This window comes from Barbus barbus (genome assembly GCF_936440315.1).
Source record: "Barbus barbus genome assembly, chromosome: 34".
NCBI classification, from domain to species: domain Eukaryota; kingdom Metazoa; phylum Chordata; class Actinopteri; order Cypriniformes; family Cyprinidae; genus Barbus; species Barbus barbus.
This window is the reverse complement of record NC_136762.1, coordinates 23,510,958-23,534,056: the sequence shown is the minus strand read 5'-3', so window position 1 is coordinate 23,534,056 and position 23,099 is coordinate 23,510,958. Positions and strand designations below refer to the sequence as shown.

General features: G+C 36.6%; 2 protein-coding genes across 4 annotated transcripts; both read right to left on the bottom strand.

Annotated features, from left to right (window-relative positions):
- Window positions 1-509: 509 nt before the first annotated feature.
- Window positions 510-15,337, bottom strand: LOC306853938 (delta(3,5)-Delta(2,4)-dienoyl-CoA isomerase, mitochondrial-like). Its single transcript, XM_079391653.1, has 10 exons — window positions 14,840-15,337; window positions 12,657-12,825; window positions 12,178-12,266; window positions 11,489-11,613; window positions 11,189-11,237; window positions 10,539-10,603; window positions 10,293-10,363; window positions 10,126-10,197; window positions 9,823-9,973; window positions 510-1,015 (listed from the first exon to the last, which is right to left on the bottom strand). Exons 1-10 carry the CDS (start codon window positions 14,871-14,873, stop codon window positions 911-913), a joined length of 930 nt encoding a protein of 309 aa, XP_079247779.1. The 5' UTR covers window positions 14,874-15,337; the 3' UTR covers window positions 510-910.
- An 800-nt stretch (window positions 15,338-16,137) lies between these two features.
- On the bottom strand, window positions 16,138-20,940 carry LOC306854334 (small ribosomal subunit protein mS22-like). 3 transcript variants are annotated; one of them, XM_079392257.1, is made up of 8 exons: window positions 20,781-20,940; window positions 20,151-20,308; window positions 19,768-19,932; window positions 19,512-19,655; window positions 19,347-19,430; window positions 19,098-19,243; window positions 18,418-18,526; window positions 16,138-16,360 (listed from the first exon to the last, which is right to left on the bottom strand). In XM_079392257.1, the coding sequence occupies exons 1-8, from the start codon at window positions 20,890-20,892 to the stop codon at window positions 16,271-16,273; spliced, it is 1,008 nt and encodes a 335-aa protein (XP_079248383.1). In that variant the 5' UTR covers window positions 20,893-20,940; the 3' UTR covers window positions 16,138-16,270. The 3 variants fall into 3 exon arrangements, 2 of the variants coding, with proteins under 2 accessions (XP_079248383.1, XP_079248384.1); XM_079392258.1 differs by having other exon boundaries at window positions 20,870-20,932; XR_013782825.1 differs by lacking the exon at window positions 16,138-16,360 and adding an exon at window positions 16,558-16,755 and having other exon boundaries at window positions 17,084-18,526.
- Window positions 20,941-23,099: the final 2,159 nt, after the last annotated feature.

Genomic DNA, 23,099 nt, shown 5'->3' with positions numbered 1-23,099 from the left:
ATTTTAACAGTTTTATTTTAAATTTATTTAGACACTAAAGTTCTATAAACAATCTTCTCAATTATATAAATTAATCATGGGGGTGTAAATAAGGGAGAAATGACACTGCTTCCAGAGAGTATTATCTATAATAATAAGAGAAAAATTGCAATGCAGAATCAGTCTTACCAGAGCAAACCAGGTCAATAAGCAGAATCACTGTAAGCCACCTCATCACAGACATCATTCTACCTAATTATCTCACAGATGTCAGTCTAAAAGAACCCTGTGGTTTGGTTGTAGATGATGGTTTCCAGTGTATACAAGACTGGAGCAGTATTTATACCCAACTGGGGAGCCAGTAATATGATATGATGTCCACAGTACTGTGAATAACTTTAGTGTTGACAATGAACACCTGAAACCTGGACGCGCAGAAAAATACAATATCCAAGCTGTGACGAAGTTCATATTTCAAGACCAAACTAGTTTCTCTTCACAAATCACCCATACTGATATGACTATGTTCTACAGTAAACACTTATTTTAGCATTAGTTGTTTTATTGAGATGCAAAAATATCACAATTGAAATTTATACAGATTGTAACATTTCATGTCACACAGAACATAAGTCACTGATAAATCATAAAACAAATCATAAACTACAAAAGCAAATCAAACCATTTACCTCCATTCCATCTTAAGGTATTTAGTTTTACCGCATTCAGCACTGAACGTTTAGCAGTATTTTTTGGTTAATTATTTGACATTTGTGAACCAGCATTAAGGCACTGATTGTGAAGACAGAATTGAAATATGCAAAAGCAAGATTCTCTTTAGTTGTAAAATTCATGTCGATTAAGAGGACCAAACTTAGCAGGTGTTTTTCATTAAAGAAGCAGTTATTTGTAAGGGAGAGTGTGTAGACTCTCAGAGCTTTGAGAAAGTAACTTCTTTGAGGTTTTTCCTCTCCATCGCTGCCTGAGCTGACTTCATTAAATCTTGGGTTTGAAGCATGCTCATATTCCAGGTGTTCTGCAAAAACAAACAGGAACAGAAAGCAAATAAGAAGAGTTTTCAGTTTTATCATTGAATGACAAATGTTGTTACTGTTTACCAAAAGACACAAACTGTCTTCCTCAAAGAAGCACTTGACCGCTCAGAAACTGAATCTTACAATTGTTGTTGGTTTATAAATTAATGTGCAAATAAGATGAAACTTGTTTAATTCAATATTCAGTACAAGATCTACAAAAACTTTTCACATACACACACATATATATACACACACACACAGTGGGGGAAAAAATTATTTGATCCCCTGCTGATTTTTTTACTTTCGTCCACTGACAAAGAAATCAGAATCAGAATTAGCTTTATTGCCAGGTATGTTTGCACATACGAGGAATTTGTTTTAGTGACAGTAGCTCCACAGTGCAACAGGACACAGATAATAAAACAAATTATGTACAAATATACAAAACGGACAATATGCAAAATAGCACAAACACAATATACAAAATAGACAATTCAGTATGGGGTTTCTCTTGTAGTCCACGATCATCTCCACTTTTTTGAGCGTGTTGAGCTCCAGGTTGTTGAGACTGCACCAGACAACCAGCTCCTTAACCTCCTGTCTGTAAGCAGACTCGTCACCGTCCTGGATGAGGCTGATCAGTGTGGTGTCATCTGCAAACTTCAGGAGCTTGACAGAGGGGTCTTTAACTGTGCAGTCGTTGGTGTAGCGGGAGAAGAGCAGTGGGGAGAGAACGCGGCCCTGAGGAGCTCCAGTGCTGATCGTACGGGTGCTAGATGTGTATTTTCCCAGCCTCACTAGCTGCTGCCTGTCTGTCAGGAAGCTGTTGATCCACTGACAGACGGAGGTGGGGATGGAGAGGTGTTGCAGTATGTAATGCAGTCCCATGTTGACTGCATCATCCACAGACCTGTTTGCTCTGTAGGCAAACTGCAGGGGGTTCAGTGATGTCCTTCAGATAAGCCAAAACCAGTTTTTCAAATGACTTCATGACCACAGATGTTAGAGCCACAGGTCTGTAGTCGTTAAGTCCTATTATCTTGGGTTTCTTTGGGACGGGGATGATGGCGGAGCATTTGAAGCATGAGGGGACTTCACACAGCTCCAGTGATCTGTTGAAGATCTGTGTGAAGATGGGAGTCTTCAGGTGGTCAGCACAGGATTTCACACAGCCTGGTGTCACACCGTCTGGGCCTGGTGCCTTCCTTCTCTTGTTTTTTTTGAAGACCTGGCGCACATCATCATCTCCTATCTGCAGTGCAGGTGCGGGGGAGAGGGGGGTTGCAGGAGGTGTGAATGGTGTTTTTTCAAACCTGCAGTAGAACTCATTCAGATCGTCTGCCAGTTGTTGATTCTCCAGAGTGCTGGGGGATGGTGTCTTGTAATTGGTGATGTCTTTCAGACCTTTCCACACTGAAGTCGTGTCACTGGAAGAGAACTGGATTCTTAGCTTATCGGAATAATTCCTCTTTGCCTCTCTGATCTCCTTTTCCAGTGTGTATTTGGCCTGTTTATACAAGACTCTGTCCCCATTCCTGTAAGCATCTTCTTTGGCCTGACGGAGCTGTCTGAGTTTAGCAGTGAACCATGGTTTGTCATTGTTATAAGGTAGATGAGTCCTGGTAGGAATGCACATATCCTCACAGAAACTGATATAAGATGTTAGTCTCTGTGAGCTCGTCCAGATTGTTGTTGATTTTGGTCTCATCTGACCACAACACTTTCACCCAGTTCTCCTCCGAATCATTGGCAAACTTCAGACAGGCCTGTACATGTGCTTTCTTGAGCAGGGGGACCTGGCGGGCCCTGCAGGATTTCAGTCCTTCACGGCTGTATGTGTATATATGTATATACACATACATATATATTAGTGCTGTCAATCGATTAAAAAAAAATGAACTCGCAAATTTTTCTAAAATTAAATTGTGATTAATCCCACCTAACATTAAAGTTTTTAAATATACTTTTATACTGCAATAATTTCATATTCAATCTTCAAATGTATAAACATAAAGACAGTATATTTTTAATATTTCTATAATGGCATCTTTTTTATGATTGAAGGCCAGCATCACTGATATCAGTACTACTGATGTCTCTATAATTTTTTTTTTTTCCCTGAATAGTTAACCATTGACTGTAGCCATTCAGCATTACAGTATAACAATATATACAGAGCTATCAATTTTAACATTTATTAGACTTAACTTCTAATTTAAGTGAATTTAAAACAATATTCACATGAACCCATTATAATAAATTACATATTTACCTACCTGTGCCCTTCAGCAGAAATATACAGAAAATGAATAGTTACCAAACACTAAATTCTAAATTAAATATAGATGAACCCCTTAAAGCTATAAAAGTTATTGATTTCCTCTTTTTTTCTTTTGTTCTTGGATTAATAGACATCACAGCAGCTGGTTATTAGCTTATTTTCCTGCTATTGCTTTAAAAGCTGCTGCTGCTGAACGTGGCGCAGATCTGACATGCATCTTATTTTCTCACAAATCTCTTTACCTTTTCTGACCCACTTCAGGTCTAAAAGTCTCTACTAATGAGCGGACGAGTTGAATCGGGTGTTTTAGATGAGGGAGACAGCGCTGGGAAATGAAAACCATTTCAGTGACATGTTCTTAAATGTGACATATATAACCTATTGCATGAATGCACACAGTTTTAAGGCAGCTTTAAATCACCTTTTTGGTAACTTCATGCCTTACTTCATGGTAACTGACGGCATAACTACGACATTGCATGCACGGTGCAGTGTTTCCCACAGGATTTTGTGAGACTTGTGGCGGGAGGTGATGTCACATATTAATTGGCATATTTATAATGTCATTGCGTCAAGTTTGTATTCAGACGAGTTTTGGCACTTCAGATCTGTTGTACTCTATGAAATGTCACATACTGTAATACAACTGAATGCAGCCAAAAAGCAGCCAAAAGGGTCTGAAAGTTGCTAAATATTGTGCTAAAGTCGCGCTCGTGTGTGAAATCAAAAGTTTGGAAACCACCAGCGACACCAGTAACCAACAACGACCTGATCGGCTGAGAAAATAACAGTAGTTCATGACAGACAAATCATAAAAGCTGTGGAAATGAATCTTAAAAGATGTGTCTGTAAAATCACCAACAACTTCCAGAAAGCTGGGGTGATGCTCTGACAATTTACTTTCCTCAGGAGACTTTGACACAGAATTACAGATGCTACACCTCGAAAATAGAAAGGCAAGATTAGAGTTTGCAAAAAAGCACAAAGGTGAGCCAGAAGAGTTTTGGAATGGTGTTTATGGACCGATGAGCCAAAGATGAACCTTTATCTAAGCGATGGGAAAGCAAAAATGTGGAGAAAAAAAGGGAACTGCAATGATCCCAAGCATACAGCCTCATCTGTAAAGCATGGTGGTGGTGGTGTCATGGCATGGGCATGGGCATGCATGGCTGTCCCTGGAACAGGCCCTCTCAACTTTACTGATGACTTAATGTACAGTCAGGTCCATAAATATTGCGACATCGACACAATTCTAACATTTTTGGCTCTATACACCACCACAATGGATTTCAAATGAAACGAACAAGATGTGCTTTAACTGCAGACTGTCAGCTTTAATTTGAGGTTATTTACATCAAAATCAGGTGAACGGTGTAGGAATTACAACAGTTTGCATATGTGCCTCCCACTTGTTAAGGGACCAAAAGTAATGGGACAGAATAATAATCATAAATCAAACTTTCAGTTTTTAATACTTGGTTGCAAATCCTTTGTAGTCAAATACAGCCTGAAGTCTGGAACGCATAGACATCACCAGACGCTGGGTTTCATCCCTGGTGATGCTCTGCCAGGCCTCTACTGCAACCGTCTTCAGTTCTTGCTTGTTCTTGGGGCATTTTCCCTTCAGTTTTGTCTTCAGCAAGTGAAATACATGCTCAATCGGATTCAGGTCAGGTGATTGACTTGGCCATTGCATAACAGTCCACTTCTTTCCCTTCAAAAACTCTTTGGTTGCTTTTGCAGTATGCTTTGGGTCATTGTCCATCTGGACTGTGAAGCGCCGTCCAGTGAGTTCTGAAGCATTTGGCTGAATAGGAGCAGATAATATTGCCCGAAACACTTCAGAATTCATCCTGCTGCTTTTGTCAGCAGTCACATCATCAATAAATACAAGAGAACCAGTTCCACTGGCAGCCATACATGCCCACGCCATGACACTACCACCAGCATGCTTCACTGATGAGGTGGTATGCTTAGGATCATGAGCAGTTCCTTTCCTTCTCCATACTCTTCTCTTCCCATCACTCTGGTACAAGTTGATCTTGGTCTCATCTGTCTATAGAATGTTGTTCCAGAACTGTGAAGGCTTTTTTAGATGTCGTTTGTCAAACTCTAATTTGGCCTTTCCTGTTTTTGAGGCTTTACATCTTGTGGTGAACCCTCTGTATTCACTCTGGTGAAGTCTTCTCTTGATTGTTGACTTTGACACACATACACCTAACCTCCTGGAGAGTGTTCTTGATCTGGCCAACTGTTGTGAAGGGCGTTTTCTTCACCAGGGAAAGATTTCTTCGGTCATCACCACAGTTGTTTTCCGTGGTCTTCCGGGTCTTTTGGTGTTGCTGAGCTCACCGGTGCGTTCCTTCTTTTTAAGAATGTTCCAAACAGTTGTTTTGGCCACGCCTAATGTTTTTTCCATCTCTCTGATGGGTTTGTTTTGTTTTTTCATCCTAATGATGGCTTGCATCACTGATAGTGACAGCTCTTTGGATCTCATCTTGACAGTTGACAGCAACAGATTCCAAATGCAAATAGAACACTTGCTATTTGGGAGGCACATATGCAAACTGTTGTAATTCCTACACCGTTCACCTGCTTTGGATGTAAATACCCTCAAATTAAAGCTGACAGTCTGCAGTTAAAGCACATCTTGTTCTTTTCATTTGAAATCCATTGTGGTGGTGTATAGAGCCAAAAATGTTAGAATTGTGTTGATGTCCCAATATTTATGGACCTGACTGTATGAGGACAGTAGCAAAATGAATTTGGAAGGGTACAAAACCATCTTGCCTACCAATATTCAAGAAAATGCCACCAGATTCATTGGGAAGTGCTTCATATTGCATCAGGACAATGACCCAAACACCCTGCCAGTTCAGTCAAGGAATTTATAAGGGCAAAGAAATGGAAAGTGTTAGATTGCCCAAGTCAATCTCCAGATTTAAATCCGATTGAACATGAATTTCACCAGCTGAAGAGAAGAGTAAAGGCAGAAACTCCCCAAAACAAGCAACAATCGGATTTGGCTGCATTAAAGGCTGAGAAAAGCATTTCAAAGGATGAGACCAGTCTGGTGATGTCTATGGGTCACAGACTCACTGCTGTGATTGTGCGCAAGGGATCTGCAACTAAATAATAGCTTTTAACCTTTTATATCTGCCTTATGTTCAACTGTCCCAATACTTATGCTCACGTCAATGAGTGGGATGAACTCTAAAAGTGCTGTTCTTTTTATTTGGTAAAACATGTATGTGTTGAAACGGCTAATAATAAAATGTGACATTCTGTAGTTTTTGTCTCATATTCATCTTTTAATCATATTTGCAAATGTCTTGACTCCACAGCCAACAGAGCAATTTTGTCTTTACTGTTCCAATACTTATGGAGGGCACTGTATATATATATATATACTGCTTTGTAAATAATCTTCCTGACTTATCTCCATTCCTCAGCATATGCAATAGCTCAGAACAACTTGATGTAACAGAAACTATGGTCTTTCTCTTTTCTAGCACTTTAGATACGGTTGCTCCTTTACGCTTAAGGAAAATTAAGGAAAACAGTCTGACGTGGTATAACAAGCACACTCGCGCCCTAAAGAGAGCAGCCCAGAAAATGGAGCGCAGCTACAGGAAAACAAAAACCAGAGATGTTTCGTTTTGCATGCGGGAAAGTACTTTCTCTTACAGAAAAGCCTTAAAAACTGCTAGATCTGATTACTTTTGGTCTCTTTTAGAAGAAAACAAACACAACCCCAAGTATTTATTCAATACAGTGGCTAAATTAACAAAAAAAATTACATCAGAAGGTGCAGACATTTCCCAACAGCAAGTAGTAATGATTTTATGAACTACTTCCAAGGTCTATGCTATTAGAGATATAATTGTAAGAATGCAGCCATCAGCCACAGTATCTATAGTCCTCCTGAGGGAATATTTACACTCATTTTCTTCAATAGGAAAGGAATAATTGTATAAACGTGTTAAATCATCTAAACCAACAGCATGTATGTTAGACCCTATTCCATCTAAACTACTAAAAGAGGTGCTTCCAGAAGTCATAGATCCTCTTCTGAATATTATCAATTCATCATTGTCATTAGGATATGTCCCAAAGACCTTCAAATTGGCTGTTATTAAGCCTCTCATTAAAAAAACCACAACTCGACCCCAATGAATAAATTAATCACAGACCGATCTCGAATCTCCCTTTTCTGTGAAAGATACTAAGGTAATATTATCACAACTATGTTCCTTCTTATAGAAAAATGGTATCTGTGAGGACTTCCGGTCAGGATTTAGACCCCATCGTAGTACTTAGACTGCTCTTATCATTCGATCGTGGTTGTATCTCTCTATTAGTGCTACTGGATTGTACTTATCGGACTACCATCAATTGGTAGCAGTGAATGAAGAGGTATCATACCAATCACAAGTGCAGTATGGATTACCTCAAGGCTCAGTACTAGGACCGTTATTTTTCATGCTTTAAATGTTACCCTAGGGAGATATCATTAGGAAACATGGTGTTAACTTTCACTGTTATGCTGATGATACTCAGCTCTATATTTTTTCGTGGCCCAACGAAACATACCAATTAGCAAAATTAACAGAATGCATAGTTATTAATAATATCTTACTGTTAAATTCTGAATAAACAGAGGTGTTAATCATAGGACCAAAAACCTCTGCATATAATAACCTAGAACACTGTCTAATACTTGATGGCTGCTCTGTCAATTCTTTGTCATCAGTTAGGAACCTAGGTGTGCTATTTGATAGCAATCTTTCCTTCGAAAGCCACGTTTCTAGCATTTGTATATTTATAAATGTATCTTAAAAATATATCTAAATTATGACCTATGCTCTCAATGGCAAATGCAGAAATGTTCATTCATGCATTCATGACCTCAAGGTGAGATTATTGTAATATTCTATTGGGTGGTTGCTCTGCGCGCTTAATTAACTCCAGCTGGTTCAAAATGCCGCAGTTCTTACTAGAATCTAGAAGTATGACCATATTAGCCTGGTTCTGTCAACACTGCAATAATATTAATAATAAATAATCCAAAAAATAGGAGTAGACTGCTACAGTTGTAAGACTGTCTAACACACCTTTAGTTTTTTTTATTATTCTATTGTTAGCCTATGTTTAATGTATTTGTTCTATATTTTTTCTGATTTTATTCAATGTTTTAAATTAAAAAGTTTAATAATTAGTCATATATAAGTTTGATTAACATTAAAGGGTTACGCCTCCCCAAAATGAAAATTGTCGTCATTAATCTCTTACCCCCATGTCACTCCAAACCCGTAAAATAACATATTTTGGATGAAAACCGGGAGGCTTGTGACTGTCCCATTGACTGCCAATTAACACTGTTAATTGTTTGGCAGTCAAAAAAGACCCAGAAAAGTATTAAAGACATCGCCAAAATAGTCCATCTGCCATCAGTGGTTCAACCGTACGTAACATTATGAAGCTATGAGAATACTTTTTGCTTTCTAAATTTGTTTACGCTTTGATTTGAACGAAAACAGTGTATCCGTGCGGTGCAGCTGGCACAGAACAGTGTACACAGTTAGCGTCCAGCGGATACTCTCCAAACTGGTGCTACACTGAGGAGAAGAATTGTTGAATAAAGTTGTTATTTTTGTTTTCTTTGCGTATAAAAAATATTCTCGTAGCTTCGTTTCGTAAAATTACGGTTCAACCAACTGATGGCAGATGGACTATTTTGACGATGTCTTTCATACTTTTCTGGGCCTTGACAGTCAATGGGACAGTCACAAGTCTCCCGGTTCCCATCCAAAATATCTTAAATTGTGTTTAAGATATATAAACAACATATTACAAAACTAAGACAGCAGTCTGCTACATTTCTACAGTAACTGAATATATTCCAAATATAAAGTAAATAATGAAATACTATCAAAACAATTAGACGTAGCTGAACACCTACACAGGTGTGAATCTTTCAATTTCATTAACATTTCTGAACAGTAAACTGCTGTCATTCTTGTTTTGTAAAGAAATGTTACAAAGAATACAATGTATAACACCACCTGTTGTTAGTGTTTTTGGTCATTGTTCTGTGAGTGACAAACTGTGCTTGTTGACTGACAATTTTTGCTGGTGTTATAAAAGAATGGGTTGATTTGAAACGTACTCTATGAAGTGCTTTGGTAGTTTTAGTGCATTTTGTATATGTAAATATGTGAAATTTTCACACAGATTGTTACAACACACTACCCTACACAAAGACAAACACAAATACTGATTAACCCCTTGTTTGTCTTAGGTGCATTTCAAAAGGTCTTAAATCAAATGGATGTACTGTTGTAAATGGATGTAAAGTTGTTAGTTAAGTATTTTTCCTACTTTCATTACATTTGTGTTGATGTTATTTTAATTCTCATATCCCAACTCAATTCATGCTTATGTGTGTTTTTCTTTATTATTATTATACTTGTCACTTTGTCAATTTAAATCGTTTTACTTTACAATACTCAGTTCAGATCTTACTATGTAATTCAGGGCCTCTGGAACACTGTGGTCTCTGGAGTAAATGAGATTGACTTTAGTTCCCTGGACTGCTACAGGACTTTTCCTGGCAATGTCTCCTGCCATCTCCAGAGCTCCTGCCATCATAGTCTCTTTATCCGGGAAAATACGACTGTGTGCAACAAAAGAGAACACACACACACACTCATATTTACTAAAATGTATAATAAAACTTGAGGCTGTTCTATATTGTGAATACAGCTGCTATATCATATATTCAAAATAAAGCATACCATCTCATATTTTATTGTCTAAATATCTCACCTGACCAGTCCACAGCTCTTGGCTTCATCAGCATACATCTTCCTTGCAGTGAAAGCCAACTCATTCACTAGACTGGAAGACATTAGTATAAAATGTTACTATCACTTGTTTAAACACAGGGCACTGCTACTGGATCTATACCATGCTTTAAATTTAATTTTAAGTACCTTCGACTTCCAATCACTCTGGGGAGACGCTGCAAAGTCCCAACATCAGCTGCCAAACCAATGTCAACCTCCTGAACAGGAAAGGCTGATTGATTCAAGCATTCAAGTTCAACGCAAACCTACGTTTATTCTAAAATGGTATTAAACAAATAAAGGGGGTTCAAGTTGGGACTACGAAGAGCTTTACAGAATTGATGATTAAAAAGCGGTCAGTTAAAATGAACAACAATCTAAAAATGCCCACACCTTGACCTGAAACCAGGCATCCTGCGTACACAGTCGTATATCACATGCTGTGATTAAGTCCACCCCTATAAGGAAAAAAAAAAGACACAAAGGAAAAATATTTACACATCTTGATTTATAATTTTTTTTTGCTTACCAGGAAGTTTGTAATCCATTATTTTTGGAACAATAAAATTTTACTGGTGGTGTACTAAGGAAATTATTACTCTAAACTGTTGCTCTGAAAGATTTCAATAAATCCCTAACCCTAAGAATTAAACTACTGCAAAATTTGTCCTATTGATATTAATTATACCTTGCATTGCATGGTTCAGATTTCCATCTGATGGATGAATTAGCTGGGGGAAAATCTATAACATCTATAAACTTGCAATTAATAAGACAGCAAAATATCATAGAGACTTGGCAATGGGCTCTTTTGGTTTGAGCCAGAAAACAACCGCCTAGACACCATTTAGAACATTCTTGTAACTGAATACTAGGTTAAACTTGATTTTTATTAGATCACCAGGGAGTTTGTAATCCATAATTTTTTGGAACAATATCTATTGTGAAAAGTGCTATACAAATAAACAGAACAAACCTTCTATCTGTACTATAAACAAGATAGAAAGTATAAAATGGCAACCTCTGTACACAGAAAAACTAACCTCCTCCAATACATGCTCCATGAATGGCCACAATCACTGGTTTTGGACACTGTACAATGAAGCACAAGAGACATTATGAAACATATGATTTGTGCATACGAGATAAAGCCTATTTCGCAGTACATTTCTAAATCCATATCTTGGAATGGTCTGATAAAGCCAAACATAATGTTCAACAATCTTGTAATCCTCTAAACATCTTCTTGTTTTCCCTTATATTTCCCATATTACCTAGATCTCATTTTTTATTTTGATAATTATCTGTATATGCTTTCACAGAATGATATTTAAAATAGCAACCTTTTCAATAACAGAGAATGTCTCTTGGTATTTAGTTATGATGCGGCGCACGTTCCATGAGATCCTGGCTGTGTCATCGCCTTCAGGCTGAAGAATATCACTGGCCATGCTCATGAGGTCAATACCTGTGCACAAATTATTACATATGGCATATAAAACATAAGCAATGCAATCTTGTTATCTTCACAAATGCCTGTCTCCAGTTGCAGTTAAATATCTAAATTTTAAAAAAGTGTTAGTGGTGTGTGCTAAGGTAAGTGTTGCTATAACTAATGCTCATATTGAATGAGTTCAATATGATCATTTCAATAAACCCCTAACCCTAAGCATTAAACTACCGCAACATTGTGCTATGGATATGAATTATACCTTGCACTGGGTGGTTCAAATTTCCATCTGATGGATAAATTAGGTGTAAAAAATTAATTTGTGAAATTAAGGAGACAGCAAAATCTAGAGACTTATTTTGACTTTTGTCAGAAAACAACCACCGTCACAGCAACACCTTGACAATCACTTATATGTAGTACCATGGCACTGAGTATTGCACGGGCAAGCAAAATTCTGTAAAAAAAAAAAATCTAGATCTAGATCACCGCAAAACTATTTGGTCAAATTGAAGAATGTTCTATTCGGTTTCCAGTGGTCTAGCAACTGGTCATATTTAGCAAGATGTCTGAAAGCTTTACCTGAAGTGAAGACCTTTCCAGCACCTGAGAAAACCACAGCACGACACTCCGAGTCCTCAGCGATCTGATTGAAGCAGTCAACCATTTCACTGCAGGTAAAACAAAAATACAGTAATTGAGCACAGCAAAGAATTAACACCAACACACAGTAATTCAGCACAATAACTTGTATATCGCTAAGCCTGTCTTGGCATGATTGCAAATATTTTAGATAACCGAGATCATTGTGCACTTTAAATTCTCATCTCATACCACCATTCAAATAAGCACATTTTAACATAGAAATGGCATAAAATGGACACTCTTTCCAGTATAAATGATGAGTCATACTATGTAAACATTTTAATAGTTAAAATATTACTAATGTCATTCTGTTCTTGTGAAATGATTGCTTATGAAGCATTACAGGAAATTTTAAAGGAAATTAACTGAAATAAATGAATTATTCATAGTGTATGATATGAACATGGATATCATACAGCCAGAATGCCTTGTTCATTGCATTGCGTTTCTCCGGGCGGCAGAACTCGACGTGAGTGATGGTCTCAGCTGGCCGTGTGACTGACAGGGTTGTGAAGGGGGGTGTTGGCCCTCCTGATGAAGACATTCCTCTAACAGCGTTCATGAACGGTATCAACAGAGCCTGTTCTAATAACAAAACACAGACCAGTACACAGGTTTACAATTACAGGTTTAAAATTAAACTACTAAACAGGTAAGGAATATTTTAACACTAATTAAATGTACTTTAGATATGGATCTGGATGTATAAAGCTCCTATTCAAACAAGTGTTCTAGCACTTTAAACGCAATTCACATATTTCAGTTCAAATAAGGTCATTAAAAGCAAATCGTGGTGAGAAATTTGCCCAGAGGACAAACATTTGGAATAATAAAGAATTATTTAAGTTTAAATGAAAGATATGACATGTCACATGATCCTACAGTAACCATTCTAATATACTGATTTAGTGTTCAATACTTCTCTTATTATCAAATTTGAAAACAGCCTTTGCTGCGTTTTTTTTTTTTTTGTGGGAAAAAAAAAAGTTAGAGGCAAGAATATAAAAAAAATAAGACATTAATACTTTTATTCAGCAAAGATGCATTAAACGGATCAAATGCTCTATTATTTACAATCTGATCTTTAATTGTATTCACAATTAAAGTATTCACATCAAAATTGGAGGAAAGGTTAAGGAATCACATCTCTTTAATATGTACCTCCCCCCTTTTTCAAGGGATCATAAGTAATTGGACAACTGACTCAAAAAGCCACTTCATGGCCAATTGGGCGATTCCTTCATTATTTCTACATCAATTAAGCAGGTAAAAGGTCTGGAGTTGATTCTAAATTTGCATTCGGAAGCTGTTGCTGTGAACCCAAATCATGCAGTCAAAGGAACTCTTCATACAAGTGAAACAGACAGTTGTTAGGCTTCAAAAACAAAACCATCAGAGAGATAGCAGGAACATTAGGAGCGTCCAGATCAACAGTTCGGTACATTCACAGAAAAAGAAAAAGAATGCACTGGTGGGCTCAGCAACATAAATGACCTGGACGTTCACGGAGGACAACAGTGGTGGATGATCGGAGAATCCTCTCCATGGTAAAAAGAAAAACCCTGTCACATCGTCCAGCCAAGAGAAGAACACTCTCCAGGAGGCAGACGTGCCACTGTCAAAGTCTACAATCAAGAGCCGATTCACGAGAGCAAATACAGAAGGTTCACCACAAGGTGCAAACAAGGCCAGATTAGACTTTGCCAAAAAACATCTAAAGAAGCCAGACCACTTCTAGAAAAGCATTCTGAAATTAAGATCAAACTGTACCAGAATGATAGGAGGAAAAAAGTATGGAGAACAGCTCATGATCCAAAGCATACAACATCATCTGTGAAACACGGTGGAGCGGTGTGATGCATGAGCATGGCTTTCAGTGGCACTGGGTCACTGGTGTTTATTGTTGACGTGACAGAAGACAGAAGCAGCCGGAAGAATTCTGAAAAGTGCAATATGGGAAAAATGGGAAATACTGTCTGTCCAGATTCAGCCAAATGCAGTTGATTGGGCGGTGCGTCATAGTACAAATGGACCATGATCCAAAACATACAGCAAAAGCAACCCAGGAGTTGTAGAAGGTAAAAAAAGTGGAGGAATCTTCAATGGCCAAGACAATCTCCTGATTTCAACTCACTTGAGCATGCATTTCACTTGCTGAAGACAAAACTATAGGCAGAAAGACCCACAAACAAACAACAACTGAAGTCAGCATCAGTAAAGGCCTGGCTAAGCATCACAAATGAGGAAAAGCAGTTTCTGGTGATACTTGCATAAAGGATTCTCAACAAAATATATCCTTTAAATGCATTTAATTCTACACTCAAAGAGAGAAATAACATATTATTGAGTACGTGACCTTTCACCCAGTTAACTGAACTCAGTATGTATGTAATGACACATTCAGCTGAAGTTACAGACAAATATAATGTTTCCATTACAACGTCAATGTAACTGTCATTAGAACAAAATTATTAACAAAACGAACTTTTACAGTTTTGATCCTTCCATCCAGTGTTCACAATAACATATACAAACAATGAATACTGTTAATGAGAGTATTTAAACAAGTGCAGTTTGATGATCAAACCAGGTGACTTACTTCTGAACGCAGAACCCAATACAAATAATGCCATCGGTGCCCTTTGACCAATATTTTCACAATCACAGAAGACCTGTTTGTGAAAACGATCACAATGCTAACTTGTGGTTTTTCTGTTTAAGTGGTTAATTGAAGTAATCGTCACAAAAAAAACGAAAGCACGGATCATATGTAAAGCTGTCTTTAAGGTTGTTTTATTCTGCAGCTTTTATCTTTTAGGACGTCGCCATGTTTTTCCTTTGACGTACGGTGGCTCTTTAAGGACAACGCACAAAGATTATATTATTAACAGAGGAGATGCCAATCTGTACGGCAGTAAACGAAACGTTGGCTCGTATGGGAGGATACCAGAGTCAGTGGAGGAGAGACTTTACTATGCTGAATAATATGCGTAGGGTTAGGATAGGATTCAGTTCACGGCATTTATCATTCATTTCTATGGTATCCGTAAACAGCGATTGACTCACTGACGCACAAAATTCTGACAAAAAATATGTCATGTGATTGGTCATCACGGCACACGTGATCTAATTTGGCCAATATGCTTTCTCCAAGGCAGAGCTGCGGACTTTGGTATCTCCCAATAATATGACCATCTCTGATTAAATCTCGACCGTCACAAATGAATATGCAATGCTGTAAAATTAATTATAAATGTTGCAAATTGTTTCCTTTTATAAATCAGCGATATTTTGAACACTCCAAATATAGCTCATTCTAAACTTAATAAAAGAGCGTACTGAAATATCTTCTCCATTGACATCTATTCAGCAGGACTGCTTTTTTTTCCCTTTTCGTGAACACAGCGGCATTTTGTAATTATTTTCCTGATACAATATTTATTATAGTAAAAACAAGACATTTATTTTGCTAACATCACTTTGACTTTTTTTTTTTTTACTGTACAAATGGGTATTTATGGATGAAATAATTAGATAACAGATTCCTGCAAACTGTTGTTTTCTATCGACATTTACAGGCTTTGCCCCATCTTTTGACTGATTCCATTGATTGTAACTTGATGACAACTTCAGGAATTTACTCACCACCAGATCAGACTGAGTGAGAACTCACAGCATTCAACAGAAGCATTATAACATGAAAAATGTTCTGGTGCTTTCAAAACACTGGGTGTTTGAGCCAAATACTTGCTCAATCCTTCAGTAGTGTATATTTGAGGTGGGACTACCTGTTTTTGTGAGCAAAAACAAGAGAACTACTCTGATGTCTACATTTGATACACTTGAAAAAATGTCAAAGAAACTGTGTTAATATTTAAATAAAGAAACCGAGACCTTCTATACAAAAGATTTCTTTATTATGTACAGAATGAGGCCATATTTCAAAACTTGACATCAGCATTTGAACTATATGATAGATACTTCCATTTATAATGATCATTGTTTCCAGTGTTTTAACACTTCAATGTATTTAAGAAGAGCTCAGTGCTTTGGTCTGTTCATAGGTTTGCACCGCCAACTCGATGAATCCAGCTCTATTTGACTCATACTGGGCATAGATCTAAGAATAAGGGGGAAAACACAGGAAAAACATCAGACATGCACATACAGTATATACAGTATATGTACAAAATGGATTACCACAAGCCTATCTTAAAAAATAAATAATATTTTGTTTTTGGATTTTTATTACTCACCTTGGGTGCATGAGGTTTGTACTACACACTATTATATATATATATATATATATTTTTTTTTCTCTCTCTCTCTGTTTTTTTCATTTGAAATTTTAGCTAGCTTTAGTAATTGTGTCATTTTACTATGTTTTTTTGTACCTGTATGGTTATCACATTCATTTATTTATTGTGCGTATTTAGTTTGAGTTTTTTTTAGTACTTTAATTAAAATAAGATATTTTGCCTTAGCAACAATGAATTTAAAATGTTTATAGTAGTGCTGTCAAACGATTAATCGCATATAAAAAAGTTTTTGTTTGCATAACGTGTGTGTACTGGTTATATTTATTATGTATATATAAATACACATACAGTATATATTTTGAAAATATTTACATGTCTATATTTATATTCATATAATTTATATTATAAATAAACATAGCATAATTTTCTGAAATATATACATGCATGTGTGTGTATTTATATATACACATAAATATACACAGTACACATATTATGCAATTAAAACCTTTATTTTGGATGTGAATAATCACGATTAATCGTTTGACAGCACTACTTTTTAGTTTTATAATAACTCTGGTAATAACTGCTGTTGGATCACACACACAATCCTACATTTACATTATCTGTGCATTATTCTTTTTTTTAGGTAAAATTATGTCAACATGGTGGCAAATCCACTCCATATAGAATCAAACAGCAATCGAACATCTTTGTCTCGTGTGAGTCTAAATCATTTTAATTTCTGTGTGTAAATTGAGAAAAAACACAAAAAAAAACCACAGAATGCACCTCTGAAGTTGGGCCGGCTACATCAACTGGATTGACTTCCTGGCACAGGGGTTAAAGGGTCAGTGTGACATAAGACAAGGTTAAGTGGAGTGTGCACTAAGCAGGAACCGTGACTAAACAGTGGCCCCTCATCAAATCTACCATGCTTTCCCATTTCCTTTCAAAGAACTTAATATACACACTCTCTCTTACACACATTAAAACCTGTCACTCCACCATCTCTACCAAATTACTGGTGGCATCTCAGAATTCGAAAATATATTTTTTTGCCCTTTTTTACTCCATGCACTCTGAATGACGTCCTTGCATGGGTTAAAGGTCTAACCACAGGCTAATGGGAAGTGATGTACCCTGGACCTGACCCCTTATTCCCTGTTTCTAGAGTTGTCAAAAGCACACATCATTATTGTAAGAGTGTTTTTTTCCAACAGTGACTGAACAGGAAGAGTTTTGCTGACGGCGCTGCTGATCTTTTCTGCAGGTATGTGAGCTGAATAGCATGGCTAAACACTTAGTGATACTTGAGTTAATATCTCTAGTATATATGTGGATAATCTTGCTCTCTAATTAAAAATGCAGTTTTATTTTAAGGACCAATTCTCACTATTAACTAGCATGCTGTTTATTAGTACTTACAAAGCATGTATTAATGCCTTCTTCTGCATGACTATATTTTAGATAACTTAACTACCTTGCTAACTATTAATAAGCAGCAAATTAGGAGTTTGAGGCAAAGGTCATAGTTAATAGTTAGATAACAGTGACAATTTAACCTTACATTTAGAGATTCAATGTATTTATGATTACATGTGTAAATAACCTGAGCAATTAGTTACAATTTTTAATTGGCTTATTTTTATCAACTGACACATCTTAAAACAAAGAAAAGGCTCACAGTCACAGGTTTTTGGCATATGTGCACATATAAGGTCACGGAAACTTACAGTAACCACAGGACATATTTTCATGCACATTAATTAATAGTAACAGTAAGAAATGATAATAGAAAACCATAATTTCAAACCATTATAGCTATGCTTGAACTGTAGTTAAAATTTGTGGTTACAGTAACAGATGTGGAACTGATATGCACAATAAAAACACTGATGACCATGTACTATGTATTCACCTTGAGCAGGTCCAGGCCAGCAGCCTGTTGTCTTTCAGCTTGCTGTGCAGACTCACTCTGAGGATGAACCAAGTTGAACAGACGCACCAACCTCACTGCATCCTGCATTCTGTAACCATGACAATATATGATCATCATACAAAGCAACCAGACTTCAGACACAATGCATAATTAAATTAAAATTAAATGTGCTGGGGAGCAATGCCTGCAGTGAATTTAAAAAAACAAAAAGCTCCCTCCAAACTATACTGATGTTCACTCATCTTGCTTCTTTTGTGTTTTCTTCATTTTCCTTTCATGTGATACAGTACATGCAATGATACCAGAAAGTGAAATGTTGTAACTATGTATAAGGCACATTTTACAAGGTGCAAACGCTTCCCCGCTGGAATTATATCAGCAATGCAAAAACGCACACTTGAAACTCTTCAAAAAGGCAATTTCTACACCAACAATAAAGATTGCTATGGCATAAATCGTGTGAATAATACAAGATTAATTTCTGCTTTTAAACCATCCGGTACACTTGTCCAATAGACATTCAATGCAAGTGCAATGCTCTAAGCATGTTTTCATTCTATTTGTTTTTACAAATCAATTATTTTTTTCTCCTGTGGAAACTGACTCCATCTGCTTATGCACTGAACTCAGATCTTTCCTTTTTTCTCACACATACTCACAGGTCTCTCTGCAACATGTCCACAAGAAGGCCATCAATTCGCCGGCCATTAACCAGATGCCAGGCCAAACCACCAAAGAACCTTGTGGATCTGAGCAGATCGTATTTCCCATGCTTTTCAATGTCTTCATAGCTCAGCATGAGCACCTAAAAGACCATATAAATATTATTCTCTCCAAGAATAACGTGTTCATGCACTGGTACAGATTATCGCCCAACCCTTGTATACATCTGTCTGTCAGCAACTCACATTCTTAAATTCTGCAGAGTCTGGCTCGAATTGGACAATGCATTGGTTTAACGCATCCTCGTGTCTATCCTGTTCAAAGACCACCTGTAGAGAGAAGGAAACACTTGTCAGAATGAATACATATGCAAATCAATAAGACTTAATCAGCTTTTGCACTTTCCATACCCTAAGGTTTTCTTCCTTAAAGATGGGTGGTGGTGTAATCTTACGACCCTCTTTGGGGAAATAAACTTGTATTAACCTATCTCTTTCATTCCATGTTGCTTTTCTTAGGGTTCCACTGGGCTCTCTTACAACAATGAATCTTTCCTTTGGAATAATGGTGAGAGAAACAAATTCCAACAGTAAAAAAGACAAACAACACATTACCTCTGTATAAACACAAAAAGATCCGATACACTGAACAATGTCCTTTTCTTACTCGATGTGGGACGTTAAAGTTGATGTCGGTGAAGACATATTTAGCAGTATCCATGCCTTCTAGCATCTGATCTTCAGAGAGCACATCATTTATGGGCTTCCTCTCAGGCAGGACCGGTGGCAACTTCAGCAAATGTTTTGCCTGTTCTTCTGCCTTATGCACCGCCTGCTCAGAAGCAGAACACATGAACCCAATTAAGACCGCAGTTTTTCTAGCAGAATAACTGTACAATCACACCACAAATGCTATCTGATGTTATTCCCAAATGCCATACTGAATCTCTTTTCATCATGTATCTCATCCCCTCATAAGCCCTATTCTGTCATATAGCCATCATCTCACAAATCCCATCATGAATCCTGAGCTATCATGAAAAATCTCACCTCTTCTAATTCTGTGTCTGTCATAAGCTTGTATTTAGGAGGTGTTAGCTGCTGTCTTATGGGTCGGAACGCTTTCTTCAGGTCCAGACCTGTGATTTTGGTCAAAATGTCTTGAACCTCTGTGTCTGTGAACTGAGCTTTAGGTACATCCACAAAGCCTGGAAGAAGAAGGGACAATCAATCAATCAATCAATCACTGACTGATTGAAAGAATGAACAAACACTGATCAACTGAATGATGCTTAGATTAAGTTATGTTATCGCATAATAATACAAATGGGACTTTGAAATATACCACACTACTTATATACTTAATTACCATATACAGCACAGTATTTATATGCGTAAAAAATAATTATAACGTTAAATAAGAATAACAGCGAAGTATAAAACAAGGTAAATGTGGTAATTTTGTTATCTACAGCAAAATGGTCATGGAACTGTAATTTTTCGTGAGTTTTCATGAGTTTCGTTTCCGTGTTCTAATGACTTCAAAGCTATTTTATATTTAGTAGCCATATGAGACATTAAAACTGCAAAACATTAAACGGGATATACAAGGTCAGCTCAACACTATTGAGAAGCACAGAGCCATTGACGTCTCATTTACTATCACCATAAGTTACTTACTACTGCGTGATGCTGATACACAGAACATTCGCGTTGTTGTTTGCACATGATCTGCACGTTTAACGTAAAAGTAAGACCTTACTAAACACCTTGTGAAACTAAACGCAGCCATGCTGTAAATGACATCACTGCGGCTGTGTATTGAACTTCCGCCTTCCAAAGAACCACAAGGGATGCTGGGAGATGTAGTAAATAACATCCGAGAACAGCGTTCCAAGCGAAATGGACAGCTTTTTCGCAGACCACCACCATTTTCATTCAAAAAAAAAAAAAAAAAAAAAAAAAAAATATATATATATATATATATATATATATATATATATATATATATATGTACCAACTGAAACCACGTACGCAAAAAAAAAAAAAAATAAAAGCTATAAAAGCTATAAAATTAAAACAAAATTTTCTGTGCATTATGTCCTAAAAAACAACATTTATTTTGTTGTAACATAGCAATTCCCAAAACAATATGTTTAATGGTAAATGTGTATAGAATAGGCAGATAGACTGTCAGTTCAAATGCCTGCGTACTAAACTCTGTAGGCTACTGAAGACTCTCTTCCACTGACAAAGGGCAAAATGTCCACAAAAAGATAAATTCATATAAAGGTAACATTTTAAAAGAAAAAAAAATGCACCATATAAAATGTTCTAGCCATAGGGTAAACTATATACATATTTGTCCCAAATAGTTGTTAATCTAATGACAAACTATGCAAGTGCGATGAACAAGATGAGCGCATCATGCCAGGACCTGCCAAGACTGTGTAAACACAGAGTTTAACAAGTAGCCTATCAAGATTATCATGCAGATGAAATGGCCACTGATAAGATTGCTAAATGGCAGCTCTACCTTCATGTAAGGGGAAAAAAATAAGAACAAGAAAAGCACAGGACACATTTTCCTATGTGTTGCAACACTGATCAGAATTCTGAATTAATGACAATAATGAAAAGAGGATCATTGATCTCTCACTTGCATTTTAATAGTACAATATTACACTGTCAAATTCGCCAATCATTTGTAAAATAATGATAAACGTGAACTGTATGTGAACTTGTGGCCAGCCAGTAGATTCATACCTCAAGTGGGAGATCTGAGAAATGTATTCAAATATGGTTTGTAATTAGACTTTAGTTAAAATACAGAAACAAATATTCCAACAAAATATGAACGCTGAAATGTTTTGTGTTCACCATACATGTTGAAAATATTAGGCCTATTAAAGCCCTGCATTTTTAGCCTAGGTTAAACCTTTTTTTGTCGCAAGATAGCGCTAGATACTTTGACCTTACTAGCCAAAAAAGCTTATAAATCGGTCAAATCATGTTTATATATAAATCCAGTGATTTGCACAGGTTTCTCTTTAGGGATATTATCTGGGGCTGTGGTCAGATTAGACCATAGAAAATATTATAAACTTGTTTTAAATCCACGGAGATGTCCTCGCAAATAAAGTAAAACAAACATTTATTAGACTCCAACATATGCTCATAAGCATGTATTGGTATACAGATGGTGAACCTGTATACAGGTCAAATCATCTCCACGAGATGAGAATACTTTACTCAGTAGATGGCGCCAGAGGTTTACAGTTTTCCGTGGATTAACACTTGACGAATCTACACTGACAAAAAGAAAGTGATTTATTTATGTATTTGTTTATTTATTACAGTAACATGGTCAAATATGTCCTTGATTAAATAAACTGTTTCCTTTGCACACCCCAAAGTTGAAATCAGATGACACTGGGATTCAACAAGATGAACAAGAACAAAAGCTACATTATCAGCTTAGGTGTTATGCCCAGATTCCAAAGTCAAAGCAATTGTTATCAATCAATCAATCAATCAATCAATCAATCAATCAATCAATCTTCTCTTTTTTTTTTTTTTTTTTGTATATGCTGATGTTTGCTCATATTTTGCTAAACTGCTGTGATGCCGACATTTATCATTTATCAAATATATGGTAATTGAAAAATAGCTCCACATTTTACATACTTTTTAAAAAGATCTGCTGTCTGTCGGGCTTGTCTGTTTGTCTATCCACTTTTCCTGTGATCACCATCTATCTCATGAACAGCTATGAGTTTTTAGGTGAAACTTTTTTCACCTTGTCCAAATTGTCCAATTGTCCAAATCATGTTTGCATTTAAGTCTATGTTTCTATGAGGGTTATATTTAGAGGCAGGGGTCAGGTTAGGCTACAGAAAATATTAACCTGATATAAAAACAGTGGAGATTTATGAGGTGTCCTCAATAATATGAAACAAACATAAGTGTGTGTGTGTATGTGTGTGTGTGTGTGTGTAT